This window comes from Mobula birostris, chromosome 12, assembly GCF_030028105.1.
Source record: "Mobula birostris isolate sMobBir1 chromosome 12, sMobBir1.hap1, whole genome shotgun sequence".
NCBI classification, from domain to species: Eukaryota; Metazoa; Chordata; class Chondrichthyes; order Myliobatiformes; family Myliobatidae; genus Mobula; species Mobula birostris.
Window position 1 is genome coordinate 94,237,845 of NC_092381.1, and position 16,095 is coordinate 94,253,939.

At 40.0% G+C, this 16,095-nt stretch overlaps 1 protein-coding gene across 3 annotated transcripts in view; it reads left to right on the forward strand.

Annotated features, from left to right (window-relative positions):
• The window catches only part of atf6 (activating transcription factor 6), a 420,957-nt gene that overhangs the window by 325,875 nt on the left and 78,987 nt on the right, over nucleotides 1-16,095 (forward strand). For all 3 annotated transcript variants that reach the window (XM_072274311.1, XM_072274312.1, XM_072274313.1), the window contains one exon: nucleotides 1,142-1,226. In XM_072274311.1, coding sequence (XP_072130412.1) covers nucleotides 1,142-1,226 — 85 coding nt within the window. The remainder of the gene's footprint in view (nucleotides 1-1,141; nucleotides 1,227-16,095) is intronic.

Below are 16,095 nucleotides of genomic sequence, written 5' to 3' on the forward strand. Positions count from 1 at the left end.
GATGCCCTCCGACTTGAACTTTATTTTTGTCTTGTTCCAAATTGTTCAGCCACCTAACTAACATTGAATGATTTCAACCTTTGTTAAATAACTCAAAGGGGCATTATAAGAATTCAACAGCCTGGGATAATAGGGCAAAAGACTGTTAAAAATGAAAAAAAAATTGTGTTATGTAGAGCACTAATATTTTGTTGCTTGGTAACAATTAATATTTTTCATTCTAGTTGGGAATAGAAAATGAGCGTGATTGACAATTGGAACACATTCTCAATTCCTGTGCCATGTTGTAATGGAGAAGTCAACAATATAACTTATCTTATCCTAATGGGATAAAGATAGTGTTTACTTGAAAGGACTTCATATTCTGAAACCAGTTTTTCTTCCATTTATCAAAGCAATGACTCAAAAATTAACCTCAATTGAGTGTAATTGACTTTGTTCAGAAGAAGCTGTTCTGGGTGCTGTCTTATTTGTATTTGAAAAGAACTTTTCTTATTCCTTCATCCTTAAAGGATGTTCAGGAGCAGAATGAAATATGTTCACAAGCCATTCCTTGTGGTTGCAAACACTGGATCAATTAGTTATTCTCCGGCTCACAGTAGAAATGATATACATAATGGAAATTACTTCACTGAACTCAGCTAGAGCAGCACTATGAATTGAGGCTTCAAGGCATTGAGGGGGGAAATCTGACATGATTTGCATTGTCACCGAATGTATGTGCAGATGTGAGGCTTTCAGGTCATCCCAGTCAAGCAGCATTTCAATGCTCATTCAGCAAATCATCAATGCTAAATGATGTCCTTATGTTGGAGGATTACTGTTGTATCCAATAAGCTGGGAATCCAACAGGAGTATAAGTTTTCAGCTGAGAGTCTGAGAACGCTGGAGCAAAGTTTGGAAACAGCCTTATTCAGCTGGACTTCAGGTTTGCAGATAGGATTAAATGGGTGAATAGAAGGATCACCCATTTTCAATCATATGAGTTTGAAAATGTTAGAATCTAATTTACTTAATAAACTAAAGATTGATTTATGATCATTAAATAAGGCTGAATTTATGTCCCAAGATATGACTTGCATCTTACCTTTTGATATTGGTAGCGTACATTGTGAAACGATTTTATCTGCTTGTTTTTCAGGATCATTTTTTGCTACCAGCTATCAGCCATAACAAGACAACCAGACCAAAAATGTCTCTTGTTTTACCAGCAATGAACATTGATGGTAAGTGAAGCATATTTGAATGAAGGGTTAATATAGTTAACAACTATCCAGGTGTTCATTTTTATGTGTATATATAATGTACATTTAAACCTTTAGAGAAAACAAGAAATTGTGTAAACACATGCAGGGAACCTGGAGATTTGATAAACCAGACAGAGAAAAAAAATCAAAGGAATAAGAGAGGAAGATTGTTAATTACTGTTAATTTCCTATGCTTTATATGATTTAGGATATTTGTTCTTCATTTAAAAAAACAGAGGTAATTGGAATTCATAATGACAAGTGCCTGGTGTTGGAACCATGTGGAGGATGCCCATACTTTAAAAGGGCTGGATGGCATAGAGTTTGTCAATTGTATTCAGGAAAGTTTCCTTAATCAATCCATTGAGAGTCCAATATCATATTTCCCATGAATGAGACAGGGCATGTAACAGAAGTTTGTTTCGGGGAACAGTTTGAATCTCGTGATCATAATGCCATTACTTTCAAGGTAATTATGGAGAAGAATAGGACTGGTCCTTGGGTTGAGAGTCTAAATTGAAGAAAGGCCAATTTTAATGGTATCAGAAAGGATCTGGCAAGTGTGGATTGGGACAGGTTGTTTACTGGCAAAGTTGTGCTTGGTAAGTGGGAAGCTTTCAACGGTGAAGTTTTGAGAGTATGGTGCGTATGTTCCTGTCAGAGTAAAAGGCAAGGATAACAGATTTATGGAACCTTAGTATTTGAAAGATATTGAGACCCTGGTTAAAAAGAAGAAGGAGGTGTATAGCAGGTATAGGCAGGAAGGAACAAATGCTGTACTGGAGTGTAAGAAATGTAAGAGAACTCTTAAGAAAGAAGGTTAAAAAAAAGTATGAGTTTGCTTTAGCAAACAAAGTGACGGAGAATCTGAAAGGCATCGACAGACATTAAGAACAAAAGGATACTGTAGTAAGGGACAAAATTGATCTTGATGATCAGAGTGGTCGTCGATGCATTGATCCAAACGATATGGGGGGGGGGATCTTAAATAGATTTTTTCCACCTGTATTTGCTCAGGAGGCGGACACAGAGTCTATAGAGGTGAGACGAAACAGGGCTGAGGTCGCGGACCATCTGTAGTTTACAGAGAAGAAAGGCCCTGATGAAGGGTCTCAGCCCAAAGCATCAACTGTACTCTTTTCCATAGATGCTGCCAGGCCTGCTGAGTTCCTCCAGCATTGTGTGTTGCTTAGACTTCCAGCATTTGCAAATTTTCTCTTGATTTTTCCCACATAGGAGATTGGTCAAGAAAGTTTTGTTGCTTGGCATTCAAGATGAGATAGTAAATTGAATTAGACATTAGCGTCACAAAAGAAGCCAGAGTGTGGTAGGAGATGGTTGTTTCTCTGACTGGAGATCTGTGACTAGTGATGTGCCGCAGGAATCAGTGCTGGGTCTGTTGTTGTTTGGCATCTATATCAATGATCTGGGTGATAATATAGCAAACTGGATCAGCAAATTTTCAGGTGACAGCAAGATTGGAGAAGTTGTGGACAGCAAGGAAGCCCATTAAAACTTGCAGAGGGATCTGGACCAGCTGGAAAAACGGGCTGAAAATGGCAGATGGAATTTAATGTAGATAAGTGTGACACGTTGCACTTTGGAAGGACAAACCAGGCTAGGACTTACATAGTGAGTAGTACAGCACTGAGCATTGGATAGAATAAAGGAATCTGAGAATACAGATACATAATTCCTTGAAAGTGGTGTCATAGGTAAAAAGAGCTTTTGGCACATTGACCTTCATAAATCGTAGTATTGAGTACAGGAGTACTAGTGATCTTGAGTTAAGAGTGAAAGGTGAAATGTTTAAGGAGAGTACGAGGGGAACTCCTTCATTCAGAGGATGGTGAGAGTGTGAAATGAGCTGCCAGCAGAAGTGGTAGGTACAGGTTTGATTTAAGAGAAACTTGGATAGGTAGATGGATGAGAGGGGTGTAGAGGGCTATGGTCTGGGTGCAGGCTGATGGGACTAGGCAGATTCATAGTTCAGTGGACTCAATGGGCTGAAGGGCCTGTTTCTGTAGTGTTCTATACCTGTCACTGACTCTTTCATTTGCTGCTTGGAGGTGATGTTGTTTCCTGAATTTTTGTAGTTTACTAATTCCCCAGAATAATGGTAGGATCTGGTTTTCTAACCTGTGATGCTTCTACTGGCAGTAGACAAAGTGCTCTTCACAGAAAATAAATCAGATGTTCACTACATAAGATTAAATTTTTAAAAACTGGAAAGGATTGATTTTTCTGCAAGGGCTGTATCCATTCTTGTTTTTTACATAGTGGAATCACTTAAACTAATTGTGTAATTTCTTTTTAAAGTCGCTTCTTACTGTCTGTTGAATCAGCTCATGTTTATCACCATAGAGGACTGTTTATTTCAGTAAGCATGCTGGCAAAATAGTTACCGCTGTTCTCATCTCTAACTAAAGCCCTGTTGACCCTCTGGATCCTAATGCTTATGTGCTGTGGAGGAGCATCAGGTTAGAACTGTAGCCCTTTTATTGTTAAACCATAACACTTGGTGAATTATAGCCTATCTAAAAAATGAAAATTGCTGTATTTGTGCCATATCTTGGGTAAATAATGAAGAAATTAGTAGTTGAAAATGCCAACCACTGATTGTCGGTTTAGTCTGGTCAACACCCAATGCTCCATTTTCTTCAGATGGTGCCATCTGTCTACAGTTTTAACTCCCACTCTATGAAAGTTAGAAAATTTTGTAGTATGACTAATTTTTCTTAAACCATGCTGAGGAATAATGTACCAGTTGAAGAATACAAAGAGCAAAATCAGAAGGGATGAAATAAACTAGTAGTGACAATTTTTTGCTTGTGTTGATAATGGGAACAGGGCACAACAGTACAGTGAAGAATTCAATCTTTCATTTTTCAAGAAAGAATGAGTTGGAGGAAACTGCATTTGAACACTCTCCCTTCATTACACTGGCTAATTACACTGGATAGTAGATGTTCCTTGGTTGTTCTCACCCTGTTTCACCTCATGTTTTTTCATATTCAAAAGTGCTTCATTGCCTGCAGTGATGGTATCTGATTAATGGAATCATTCAATTCTCCATGTTGGTTTTGAATTAACTTTTCCTGTAAGTTCAATCCTAGCCTGCAGAGAATTTTGCCTTCTACGTTTTGTACTCCCTCTGCATGTGAGCCAAGAACCTTATTTTACTTTTCATTATTTGTTGCTTGTGCTGGTTGCCATAGGGTACAGCACATGGATAAATGGGAGGAAAAAGTTTTTTTTGTACTATTTTACACATTCTTTACATTTTAAAGAATGCAGGTGAACTGGGAAAATCAGGTTGGTACTGGACCCCAGGATAGGGAGTTTGTAGAGTGCCTACGGGATGCATTTTTGGAGCAGCTTGTACGAGAGCTGACCAGGGATAAGGCTATTCTGGATTTAGTGTTGTGCAATGAACAGGATTTGATAAGTGATCTTGAAATAAAGGAGCCATTAGGAGGTAGTGACCATAATATGATAAGTTTTTATCTGCAAGTTGAGAGGGATACGGGCAGATCAGAAGTGTCAGTATTGCAGTTGAACAAAGGAGACTATGGAGCCATGAGGGAGGAGCTGGCCAAAGTTGATTGGTCGGATATCCTAGCAGAAAAGACAGTGGAACAGCAATGGCAGATATTCTTGGGAATAATGCACAAGGTGCAAAGCAGTTCATCCCCTGGAGAAGGAAGGATTCAAAGGGGGGAAAGTGGCCACAGTGGTTGACAAAGGAAGTCAGAGATAGCATAACATTAAAAAAGAAGTATAACAGAGCTAAGGTGAGTGGGAAGACAGATGATTGGGAAATTTTTAAGGAGCAACGGAATTTAACTAAAAAGGCAATACGGGGAGAAAAAATGAGGTATGAACACAAGCTAGCTAGGAATACAAAGGAAGATAGCAAAAGTTTTTTTAGGTATGTGAAGAGAAGGAAGATAGCTAAGAACAATGTTGGGCCCTTGAAGAATGAATTGGGAGAAATTGTTATGGGAAACAGAGAAATGGCAGATGAATTTAATAAGTACTTTGGATCTGTCTTCACTAGGGAAGACACAAGCAATCTCCCAGATGTATGGATGGGCCAAGACATAGGGTAACAGAGGAACTGAAACAGATTGACATTAGGAAGGAAATGTTGATGAATAGACTGATGGGACTGAAGGCTAACAAATCCCCAGGTCCAGATGGTCTGCATCCTAGGGTACTAAAGGAGGTGGCTCTGGAAATTGTGGGTGCATTGGTGATCATTTTCCAATGTTCCTTAGATTCAGGATCAGTTCCTGAGGATTGGCGAATGGCTAATGTTATCCCACTTTTTAAGGAAGGAGGGAGGGAGAAAACAGAACTATCACCCCGTTAGCCTAACATCAGTAGTGGGGAAGATGCTAGAGTCCATTACTAAAGATGAAATAGCGGCATATCTTGATAGCAGTGATAGGATTGGACCAAGACAGCATGGATTTACCAAGGGCAAATCATGCTTGACTAATTTATTGGAGTTTTTCGAGGATGTAACCAGGAAGATAGACGCGGGAGATCCAGTGGATGTGGTGTACCTTGACTTTCAGAAGGCATTTGGTAAGGTACCACATAGGAGATTGGTGGATAAAATCAGAGCTCATGGCATTGAGGGGAGGATATTGACATGGATAGAAAACTGGTTGGCAGATAGAAAGCAAAGGGTAGCAGTGAATGGGTGTTTCTCGGAATGGCAGGTGGTGACTAGTGGGGTGCCACGGAGCTTGGTATTGGGATCACAGCTGTTTACGATTTATGTCAATGATTCAGAGGAAGGCATTGTGAATAACATCAGCAAGTTTGCTGATGATACTAAGCTGGGTGGCAGTGTGACATGTGATGAAGATGTTAGGAGAATTCAAGGTGACTTGGATAGGCTGGGTGAGTGGGCAGAAACTTGGCAGATGGCGTTTAATGTGAATAAGTGTGAGGTTATTCACTTTGGGAGCAGGAACAGGAAGGCAGATTATTATCTGAAGGGTGTGGAGTTAGGTAAGGGAGAAATACAAAGAGATCTAGGAATACTTGTTCATCAGTCTCTGAAGGTGAATAAGCAAGTGCAGCAGGCAGTGAAGAAGGCTAATGGAATGTTGGCCTTTATTACAAAGGGAATTGAGTACAAGAGCAAGGAAATCCTTTTGCATTTGTACAGGGCCCTGGTGAGACTACAGCTGGAGTATTGTGTGCAGTTTTGGTCTCCAGGGTTAAGGAAGGACATCCTGGCTGTGGAGGAGGTGCAGCGTAGGTTCACTAGGTTAATTCCTGGGATGTCCGGACTGTCTTACGCAGGGAGGTTGGAGAGACTGGGCTTGTACACGCTGGAATTAAGGAGATTGAGGGGGGATCTGATTGAGACATATAAGATTATTAAGGGATTGGACAAGATAGAGGCAGGAAATATGATCCAGATGGTGGGAGAGTGCAGTACCAGGGGGCATGGTTTAAGAATAAGGGGTAGGTCATTTAGGACAGAGTTGAGGAGGAACAACTTCTCCCAGAGAGTTGTGGAGATGTGGAATGCGCTGCCTCAGAAGGCAGTGGAGGCCAATTCTCTGGATGCTTTCAAGAAGGAGCTAGGTAGGTATCTTATGGATAGGGGAATCAAGGGTTATGGGGACAAGACAGGAACCGGGTATTGATAGTAGATGATCAGCCATGATCTCAGAATGGCGGTGCAGACTCGAAGGGCCGAATGGTCTACTTCTGCACCTATTGTCTATTGTCTAAAATGAAAAATGGCTGATGCTGGAAATCTGGAATTAAAAAATGAAAATGCAGATAAGGCAGCAAATTGGAAAGAGAAACAAAGTTAATCTATCAGGTCAGTTCCACAATTTTTTTTCTCTTTCTCATGTTTGTCTGGCCTGCTGAGGTATGTTTCTTTTTTTAGTGTATTTTACTTTTTATTATTTTATTCTGATACAGTCAGATTCCGGTAGAGAAGAATTGAAGCAATGTACAGGTGGCTCCCGTTTTCTGAATGTTCGCTTTACGACACCTCGCTGTTATGAAAGACCTACATTAGTTACCTGTTTTTGCTAACAGAAGGTGTTTTCACTGTTACAAAAAAAGGCAGCGCGCACCCAGACAGCCAAGCTCCTCCCTCAGAACTGCATTCTAGCGGCCATTGCTTAAACACGTGCTTTATCTCGATTTATTTTGTGCATCCGTTAGCAAGATGAGTTCTAAGGTATCGGAAAAGGCTAAAAGAGCTCGTAAGGGTGTTACACTTTGCGTAAAACTAGACATAATTAAGAGTTTCAATTGTGGTGAACTAAGTAAGGACATCGTCCGCATGTTGAACTTGCCTGCATCCATTGTTCGCACTATTTATACGCAGAGAGAAAGAATTTTGAAAGCCGCCGATGTTACTGTTGGTTCTGCTCATAGCTAAGTGGTCTCTCTTAGTCGGCATCCAATAATGGATAAAATGGAAAGTCTATTGCTTGAGTGGATTGATGGGTGTCCAAAGCGTGGTCTTCCATTAGGTTTTCTTATACTTAAGGAGAAACTAGTCAGTCTTTTTAATCTGAAACAGAAAGCACTGGACGTTGGTGATGAAAGTGTTGTGAAGGTGGAATTTAAGGGTAGTCATGGGTGGTTTGATCAGTTTCTGAGGCGAGGGCAGCTTCACAGTTTAACATTTACCGGAGAGAGTGCTTTGGCTGATACTGAAGCTACCGAAAAGTTCCCAGCAGAACTGAAGAAAATAATTACAGAGAGTGGTTATTCGTATAAGCAAGTATTTAACTGTGACGAAACTGCAATTTACTGGAGTCTTCCCGATTCTGGTAAGTGAAACTACACTGTACATACATTATTTCTACTTTATATAGGCTGTGTATTTTTATGTGTTATTTGGTATGATTTGGCAGCTTCATAGCTTAAAGGTTACTGGAGAGAGTGTTTCTGCCGAGAGCGCTTCTGCCGGGAGCACTGCCGTGAGATTTTCGCTGCGCTAGACAGTGCTGCAGAAAAGTATTTCTACTTTATATAGGCTGTGTATTTATCATATCATTCCTGCTTTTACTATATGTTACTGTTATTTTAGGTTTTATGTGTTATTTGGCATGATTTTGTAGGTTATTTTTTGGGTCTGGGAACACTCAAAAATTTTTCCCATATTAATAAATGGTAATTGCTTATTCACTTTACGACATTCCAGCTTACGAACAGTTTCGTAGGAACGCTTCACCTTCGGATAGCGAGGGAAACCTGTATTATTTGTTTCTATGGCTATTCTGTAGCCATGGGCCCCACTTATGCTGGCCTTTTCATTGGCTACATGGAATAGTCCATGTTCCAAACCTTCCCTGGTAATGAGCTCCAACTCTTTTTGCGCCACATTGACAATTGTCTTCATGCTGCTTCATGCACTCGTACTGAGCTCATCAGTTTCATCAACTTTGCCTCCAGTTTCCACCCTGCCTTTAAATTCTCTGTCCCGTTTCTCGATCTCTCTCCCTCTATCACTGGAGACAAATTGTCGATCAATATCTTTTATAAACCTCTTTCCAATATTTTTATTAATTTATATGTAAGAATTCAGAGTACAGGAAAAAACTATGTGTCAATACATTAAGCTAAATCCATATAAAGACTCCTTACCCTATATTCGTACAAGTCAATTAGTTCGTAACATTGAAAAATAATAATTTTATTATATAAAAAATATATAACCCACTACCACGACCGAAGCTGCTTAGTAGAAAAAAAGAAAAAAGATTGTTAGTCATCATCTGTGCTTTAACAGCAAATCAAAGGTTTTGAAAATAATTCAGAAAAGGTCCCCACAATATTTGAAAGTCTTGATTAGATTCAAAGATTGTACATTGAATCTTCTCTAAATTTAAACATGACATCACATCACACAACCATTGGGCATGAATAGGAGGGGCCACATCTTTCCATTTAAGCAAAAGCGTCCTTCTGGCCATAAGAGACATAAAAGCCAAAATATACAAATCAGATGACTCCAAAATAATATCCTTTCCTCCAACAATACCAAATAAAGCAGTCAAAGGATTAGGCTTGAAATTTACTTTAAAAAGTATCGAAAAGGTTTGAAATACTTCTTTCCAATATTTTCCAAGACTCGGACATGTCCAAAACATATGAATGAGTGAAGCTTCTCCATTATTACATTTATCACAATACGGAGATATATCTAAATAAAAACGAGACAACTTATCCTTAGTCACATGGGCCCTATGGACCACTTTAAATTGAAGAAGAGAGTGATGGGCACATAACGATGAAGTGTTGACCAATTGGAAAATTTGATTCCAAGTTTCCTCAGAAATTTAAGTCTGTAAATATTGTTCCCAAAGATTTTTAATTTTATCTAAAGGAACACTTTATGTGTCAATGCAAGGAGCATTCGTAACAAGGTGGATGAATTGAAAGTGCAGATTGTTATTAATGATTATGATATAGTTGGGATCACAGAGACATGGCTCCAGGGTGACCAAGGATGGGAGCTCAACGTTCAGGGATATTCAATATTCAGGAAGGATAGACATGAAAGAAAAGGAGGTGGGGTGGCGTTGCTGGTTAAAGATGAGATTAACGCAATAGAAAGGAAGGACATAGGCTGGGAAGATGTGGAATCGATATGGGTAGAGCTGCATAACACTAAGGGGCGGAAAACGCTGGTGGGGGTTGTGTACAGGCCACCTAACAGTAGTAGTGAGGTCGGAGATGGTATTAAGCAGGAAATTAGAAATGTGTGCAATAAAGGAACAGCAGTTATGATGGGTGACTTCAATCTACATGTAGATTGGGTGAACCAAATTGGTAAAGGTGCTGAGGAAGAGGATTTCTTGGAATGTATGCGGGATGGTTTTTTGAACCAACATGTCGAGGAACCAACTAGAGAGCAGGCTATTCTGGACTGGGTTTTGAGCAATGAGGAAGAGTTAATTAGCAATCTTGTCGTGAGAGGCCCCTTGGGTAAGAGTGACCATAATATGGTGGAATTCTTCATTAAGATGGAGAGTGACATAATTAATTCAGAAACAAAGGTTCTGAGCTTAAAGAGGGGTAACTTTGAAGGTATGAGACGTGAATTAGCTAAGATAGACTGGCAAATGACACTTAAAGGATTGACGGTGGATATGCAATGGCAAGCATTTAAAGATTGCATGGATGAACTACAACAATTGTTCATCCCAGTTTGGCAAAAGAATAAATCAAGGAAGGTAGTGCACCCGTGGCTGACAAGAGAAATTAGGGATAGTATCAATTCCAAAGAAGAAGCATACAAATTAGCCAGAAAAAGTGGCTCACCTGAGGACTGGGAGAAATTCAGAGTTCAGCAGAGGAGGACAAAGGGCTTAATTAGGAAGGGGAAAAAAGATTATGAGAGAAAACTGGCAGGGAACATAAAAACTGACTGTAAAAGCTTTTATAGATATGTAAAAAGGAAAAGACTTGTAAAGACATATGTAGGTCCCCTACAGACAGAAACAGGTGAATTGATTATGGGGAGCAAGGACATGGCAGACCAATTGAATAATTACTTTGGTTCTGTCTTCACTAAGGAGGACATAAATAATCTTCCAGAAATAGTAGGGGACAGAGGGTCCAGTGAGATGGAGGAACTGAGCGAAATACTTGTTAGTAGGGAAGTGGTGTTAGGTAAATTGAAGGGATTGAAGGCAGATAAATCCCCAGGGCCAGATGGTCTGCATCCCAGAGTGCTTAAGGAAGTAGCCCAAGAAATAGTGGATGCATTAGTGATAATTTTTCAAAACTCGTTAGATTCTGGACTAGTTCCTGAGGATTGGAGGGTGGCTAATGTAACCCCACTTTTTAAAAAAGGAGGGAGAGAGAAACTGGGGAATTATAGACCGGTTAGCCTAACATCGGTGGTGGGGAAACTGCTGGAGTCAGTTATCAAAGATGTGATAACAGCACATTTGGAAAGCGGTGAAATCATCGGACAAAGTCAGCATGGATTTGTGAAAGGAAAATCATGTCTGACGAATCTCATAGAATTTTTTGAGGTTGTAACTAGTAGAGTGGACAGAGGAGAACCAGTGGATGTGGTATATTTGGATTTTCAAAAGGCTTTTGACAAGGTCCCACACAGGAGATTAGTGTGCAAACTTAAAGCACACGGTATTGGGGGTAAGGTATTGATGTGGATAGAGAATTGGTTGGCAGACAGGAAGCAAAGAGTGGGAATAAACGGGACCTTTTCAGAATGGCAGGCAGTGACTAGTGGGGTACCGCAAGGCTCAGTGCTGGGACCCCAGTTGTTTACAATATATATTAATGACTTGGATGAGGGAATTAAATGCAGCATCTCCAAGTTTGCAGATGACACGAAGCTGGGCGGCAGTGTTAGCTGTGAGGAGGATGCAGGGTGACTTGGATAGGTTGGGTGAGTGGGCGAATTCATGGCAGATGCAATTTAATGTGGATAAATGTGAAGTTATCCACTTTGGTGGCAAAAATAGGAAAACAGATTATTATCTGAATGGTGGCCGATTAGGAAAAGGGGAGGTGCAACGAGACCTGGGTGTCATTATAGACCAGTCATTGAAAGTGGGCATGCAGGTACAGCAGGCGGTGAAAAAGGCGAATGGTATGCTGGCATTTATAGCGAGAGGATTGGAGTACAGGAGCAGGGAGGTACTACTGCAGTTGTACAAGGCCTTGGTGAGACCACACCTGGAGTATTGTGTGCAGTTTTGGTCCCCTAATCTGAGGAAAGACATCCTTGCCACAGAGGGAGTACAAAGAAGGTTCACCAGATTGCTTCCTGGGATGGCAGGACTTTCATATGATGAAAGACTGGATGAACTAGGCTTGTACTCGTTGGAATTTAGAAGATTGAGGGGGGATCTGATTGAAACGTATAAAATCCTAAAGGGATTGGACAGGCTAGATGCAGGAAGATTGTTCCCGATGTTGGGGAAGTCCAAAACGAGGGGTCACAGTTTGAGGATAAAGGGGAAGCCTTTTAGGACCGAGATTAGGAAAAACTTCTTCATACAGAGAGTGGTGAATCTGTGGAATTCTCTGCCACAGGAAACAGTTGAGGCCAGTTCATTGGCTATATTTAAGAGGGAGTTAGATATGGCCCTTGTGGCTAAAGGGATCAGGGGGTATGGAGGGAAGGCTGGTACAGGGTTCTGAGTTGGATGATCAGCCATGATCATACTGAATGGCGGTGCAGGCTCGAAGGGCCGAATGGCCTATTCCTGCACCTATTTTCTATGTTTCTATGTTTCTATAAATCAATCCACATTATTGGCACTTCAGTCGCCATCCTAAGGATTCAGATAATGGAACACATTACACTGTCTATACAGTGGGCAGTGTATAGCCACCACCGCTACGACAAAAGCATTTCCTAAACTGGCACTGCTTCAGAGCGAGGTAGCAGCGACTGCAAGGGAACACCATTGCCGACAAATTCTTCTCTAAACCACAGACATTCAGATTTTAAATCTATTTTCTTTTCTCGTATCTTGGAACACTCTACCCAACAAAGCACAAAAAAAATCTTCCAATAAGATCATAGCAATTTGATCCACATTTGTCTAAAACCTTTCATCCTATTAAACAAACATAATGGACACAAAATGCTGGAGGAACTCGGTAGGCCAGACAGCATCGATGAACAGTCATTGTTTCAGGCTGGGACCCTTCATCAGGACTGGGAAGGAAGGAGGAAACCACCAGAATGAAAAAAGCTGAGGGAGGGGAAGGAGGACAAGCTAGAAGGTGATCAGTGAAGCCAGGTGGGTGGAAAAGGTAAAGGGCTGGAGAAAGAGGAATCTGATAGGAGAAGAGAGTGGACCTTGGTAGAAAGGGGGAGAAAATAGGCAGGCAAAGAGACGAATAAGAGGCCAGAGTGGTACCAGAAGAAGAGGGAAGGGGGAGGGGGAAAAAAGAGAAAAAAAATTACCAATGTTCCTGCCATCAGGTTGGAGGCTACCCAGACATAATATGAGGTGTTGCTTCTCCACCATGAGAATGACTTCATCGTGGCGGTGAGGAGGCCATGGACTGACATGTTGGAATGGGAATAAGGATAGGAATTAAAATGGTGGACCCCCAATGTATGTCAGGTCTCAGAGGAGGATGCATTGGGAACACAGGATACAACTGATCACCCCAACAGATTTGCGAGTAAAATGTTGACTAAACTGGAAGGACTGTTTGAAGCCTTGAATGGAGGTGGGGGAGGAGGTGAATGCGCAGGTGTAGAATTTCTCCTGCTAGCAGGGGTAAGTGCCAGGAAGGAGAGTAGTGGGGAGGGACAACTGGATGAGAGAATTATAGAGGGAGCAATCCCTGTGGGAAGTAGAGAGTGAGGAGGGGTGGAGAGTAAAGATGTGCGTGGTGGTAGGATCCCGTTGAAAATGGCAGACATTGCGGACAATGATGTGTTGGATACAGAGTCTGATTGGGTGGTAGGTTAGGACAAGAGGAACTCTATCCCTGTTAAGACAGCAGGAAGAAGAGGTGAGCGTGGATGTCCAGGAAATGGAAGTGATGTAGGTGAGGGCAGTTTCAATGGTGGAGGAAGGGAAACCCATTCTTTGAAGGAAGAGGGCACCTCTGGTGTTCTGGAAAGGAAAGCCTCATCCTGGGAACAGATGCATTGGAGACAAAAGAACTGAGAAAAACGAACTGCATTTTTACAGGAGACATGGTGGGAAGAAATATAGTCAAGATAGCTGTGGAATCGTTAGGTTTATAAAAGATATTTAAATTGGGCAGACTCCCTCAATCTTTTTATGAGGCTTCCATTTTGCTCGTTCTTAAAAAGAATAAGGATCCAACTGAATGCTCTCCTTATAGACCAATTTCTTTATTTAATGTTGATGCTAAGATTTTATCTAAAGTTTTGGCCCATAGGATTGAAAATATTTTACCATCTGTCATTTCTGATAACCAAACCAGATTTATCAAAAATCGATATTCACACTTTAATATGCGCCGGACATTAAATGCAATTTATTCTCCTTCTAACATGATATCGGAATGTGTGGTATCCCTAGATGCTGAGAAAGCTTTCGACAGAGTTGAATGGAATTATTCATTTAAAACTTCAGAAAAATTTAATTTTGGACCTGTTTTCATTCAATGGATTAAATTACTTTATTTAGCCCCTTCTGCTAGGGTTATCACTAATTTTCATAACTCCAAACCATTTAAGCTTCAACGTGGCACTAGACAAGGTTGTCCGTTGAGCCCTTTGTTTTTTGATATGGCCTTAGAACCTTTAACCATTGCTTTTCCAGAATCTAATGATATCACCGATATTTTAAGGAGACACACTATTCATAAACCCTCGTTGTATGCAGATGATTTGCTGCTATTTATTTCTAGTGTTGAGACTTCATTACCCCATGTGCTTTCTTTACTCTCCTGTTTTAGCCAGTTTTCAGGCTATAAATTAAACCTACATAAAAGTGAATTTTTCCCTTTGAACAATTTGATACCAACAAATTCTAAACTTCCTTTTAATATTGTAAGAAACCAATTTACCTATTTAGGTGTAACAATCACTAAAAATTATAAGTGTCTATTTAAAGAAAATTTTATTACTCTATTGAATCATGTGAAAAGAATACTATTAAATTGGTCACCTCTTTCGTTATTGTTAATTGGTCGAATTAACTCTATCAAAATGAATATATTACCTAAATTTTTATATCTTTTTCAGGCGTTGCCGGTTTTCATTCCTAAATCCTTCTTTGATTCTCTTGACTCTATTATATCTTCTTATATATGGAAGAATAAGCATTCTAGATTAAATAAAATTCATCTTCAGAAAGATAAAAAGAATGGAGGATTAGACTTACCAAACTTTACATTTTATTACTGGGCAGTTAATATAAGAAATCGTACATTTTGGTGATATTATATTAATCTTGAGGATTGCCCAATATGGGTTTTTTTAGAAGCTAATTCTGTTAATAAATTCTCTATTATTTCTCTTCTTGGATCCTCACCTCCTTTATCTTTGAGTAAGTTAACTCATAATCTGGTAGTTAAACACACTATGAGGATTTGGATACAATTCCGAAAATATTTTGGCTTATTGAGGAGTTTTTACGGCCTCAAGTAAGTATATTTCCTAAAAGTCCTGATAAGAATCTACCAGATGTAATTTTTAATCTGAAACCTTTTTATAATGGATCTATATTTAATATTTATAATATGCGGTTGGGAATGAGAAACATAGAAACATTGAAACATAGAAAATAGGTGCAGGAGTAGGCCATTTGGCCCTTTGAGCCTGCACCGCCATTTATTATGATCATGGCTGATCATCCAACTCAGAACCGTGCACCAGCCTTCCCTCCATACCCCTGATCCCTTTAGCCACAAGGGTCATATCTAACTCCCTCTTAAATATAGCCAATGAACTGGCCTCAACTGTTTCCTGTGGCAGAGAATTCCACAGATTCACCACTCTCTGTGTGAAGAAGTTTTTCCTAATCTCAGTCCTAAAAGGCTTCCCCTTATGACTATGTAAAACTATGGCTTTTACATCTGTATTTTGTTAAAAACCTGATATTGAACTCAGTTTGGAAGCTTCGTTTTACAACAGACTATGTAGATGTGTTCATGTCATGATGAGGATAAAATACAGTGAGCAACTTAACTTAATTATGAGACAGGTAATTAAAGCTCAAACCTGGGACTGAGGAGTGTAGTATTTCACCATAGTTGTCCCTGTAGAAATCTTGTCGAACACTTAATTTTGTTATTCAGTTCAACAAGATGGGTTTCACAGAAAGAACCTCAAGGCTATTGGAATTGTGGGTGTCCAGGGAAAAGATTTAAA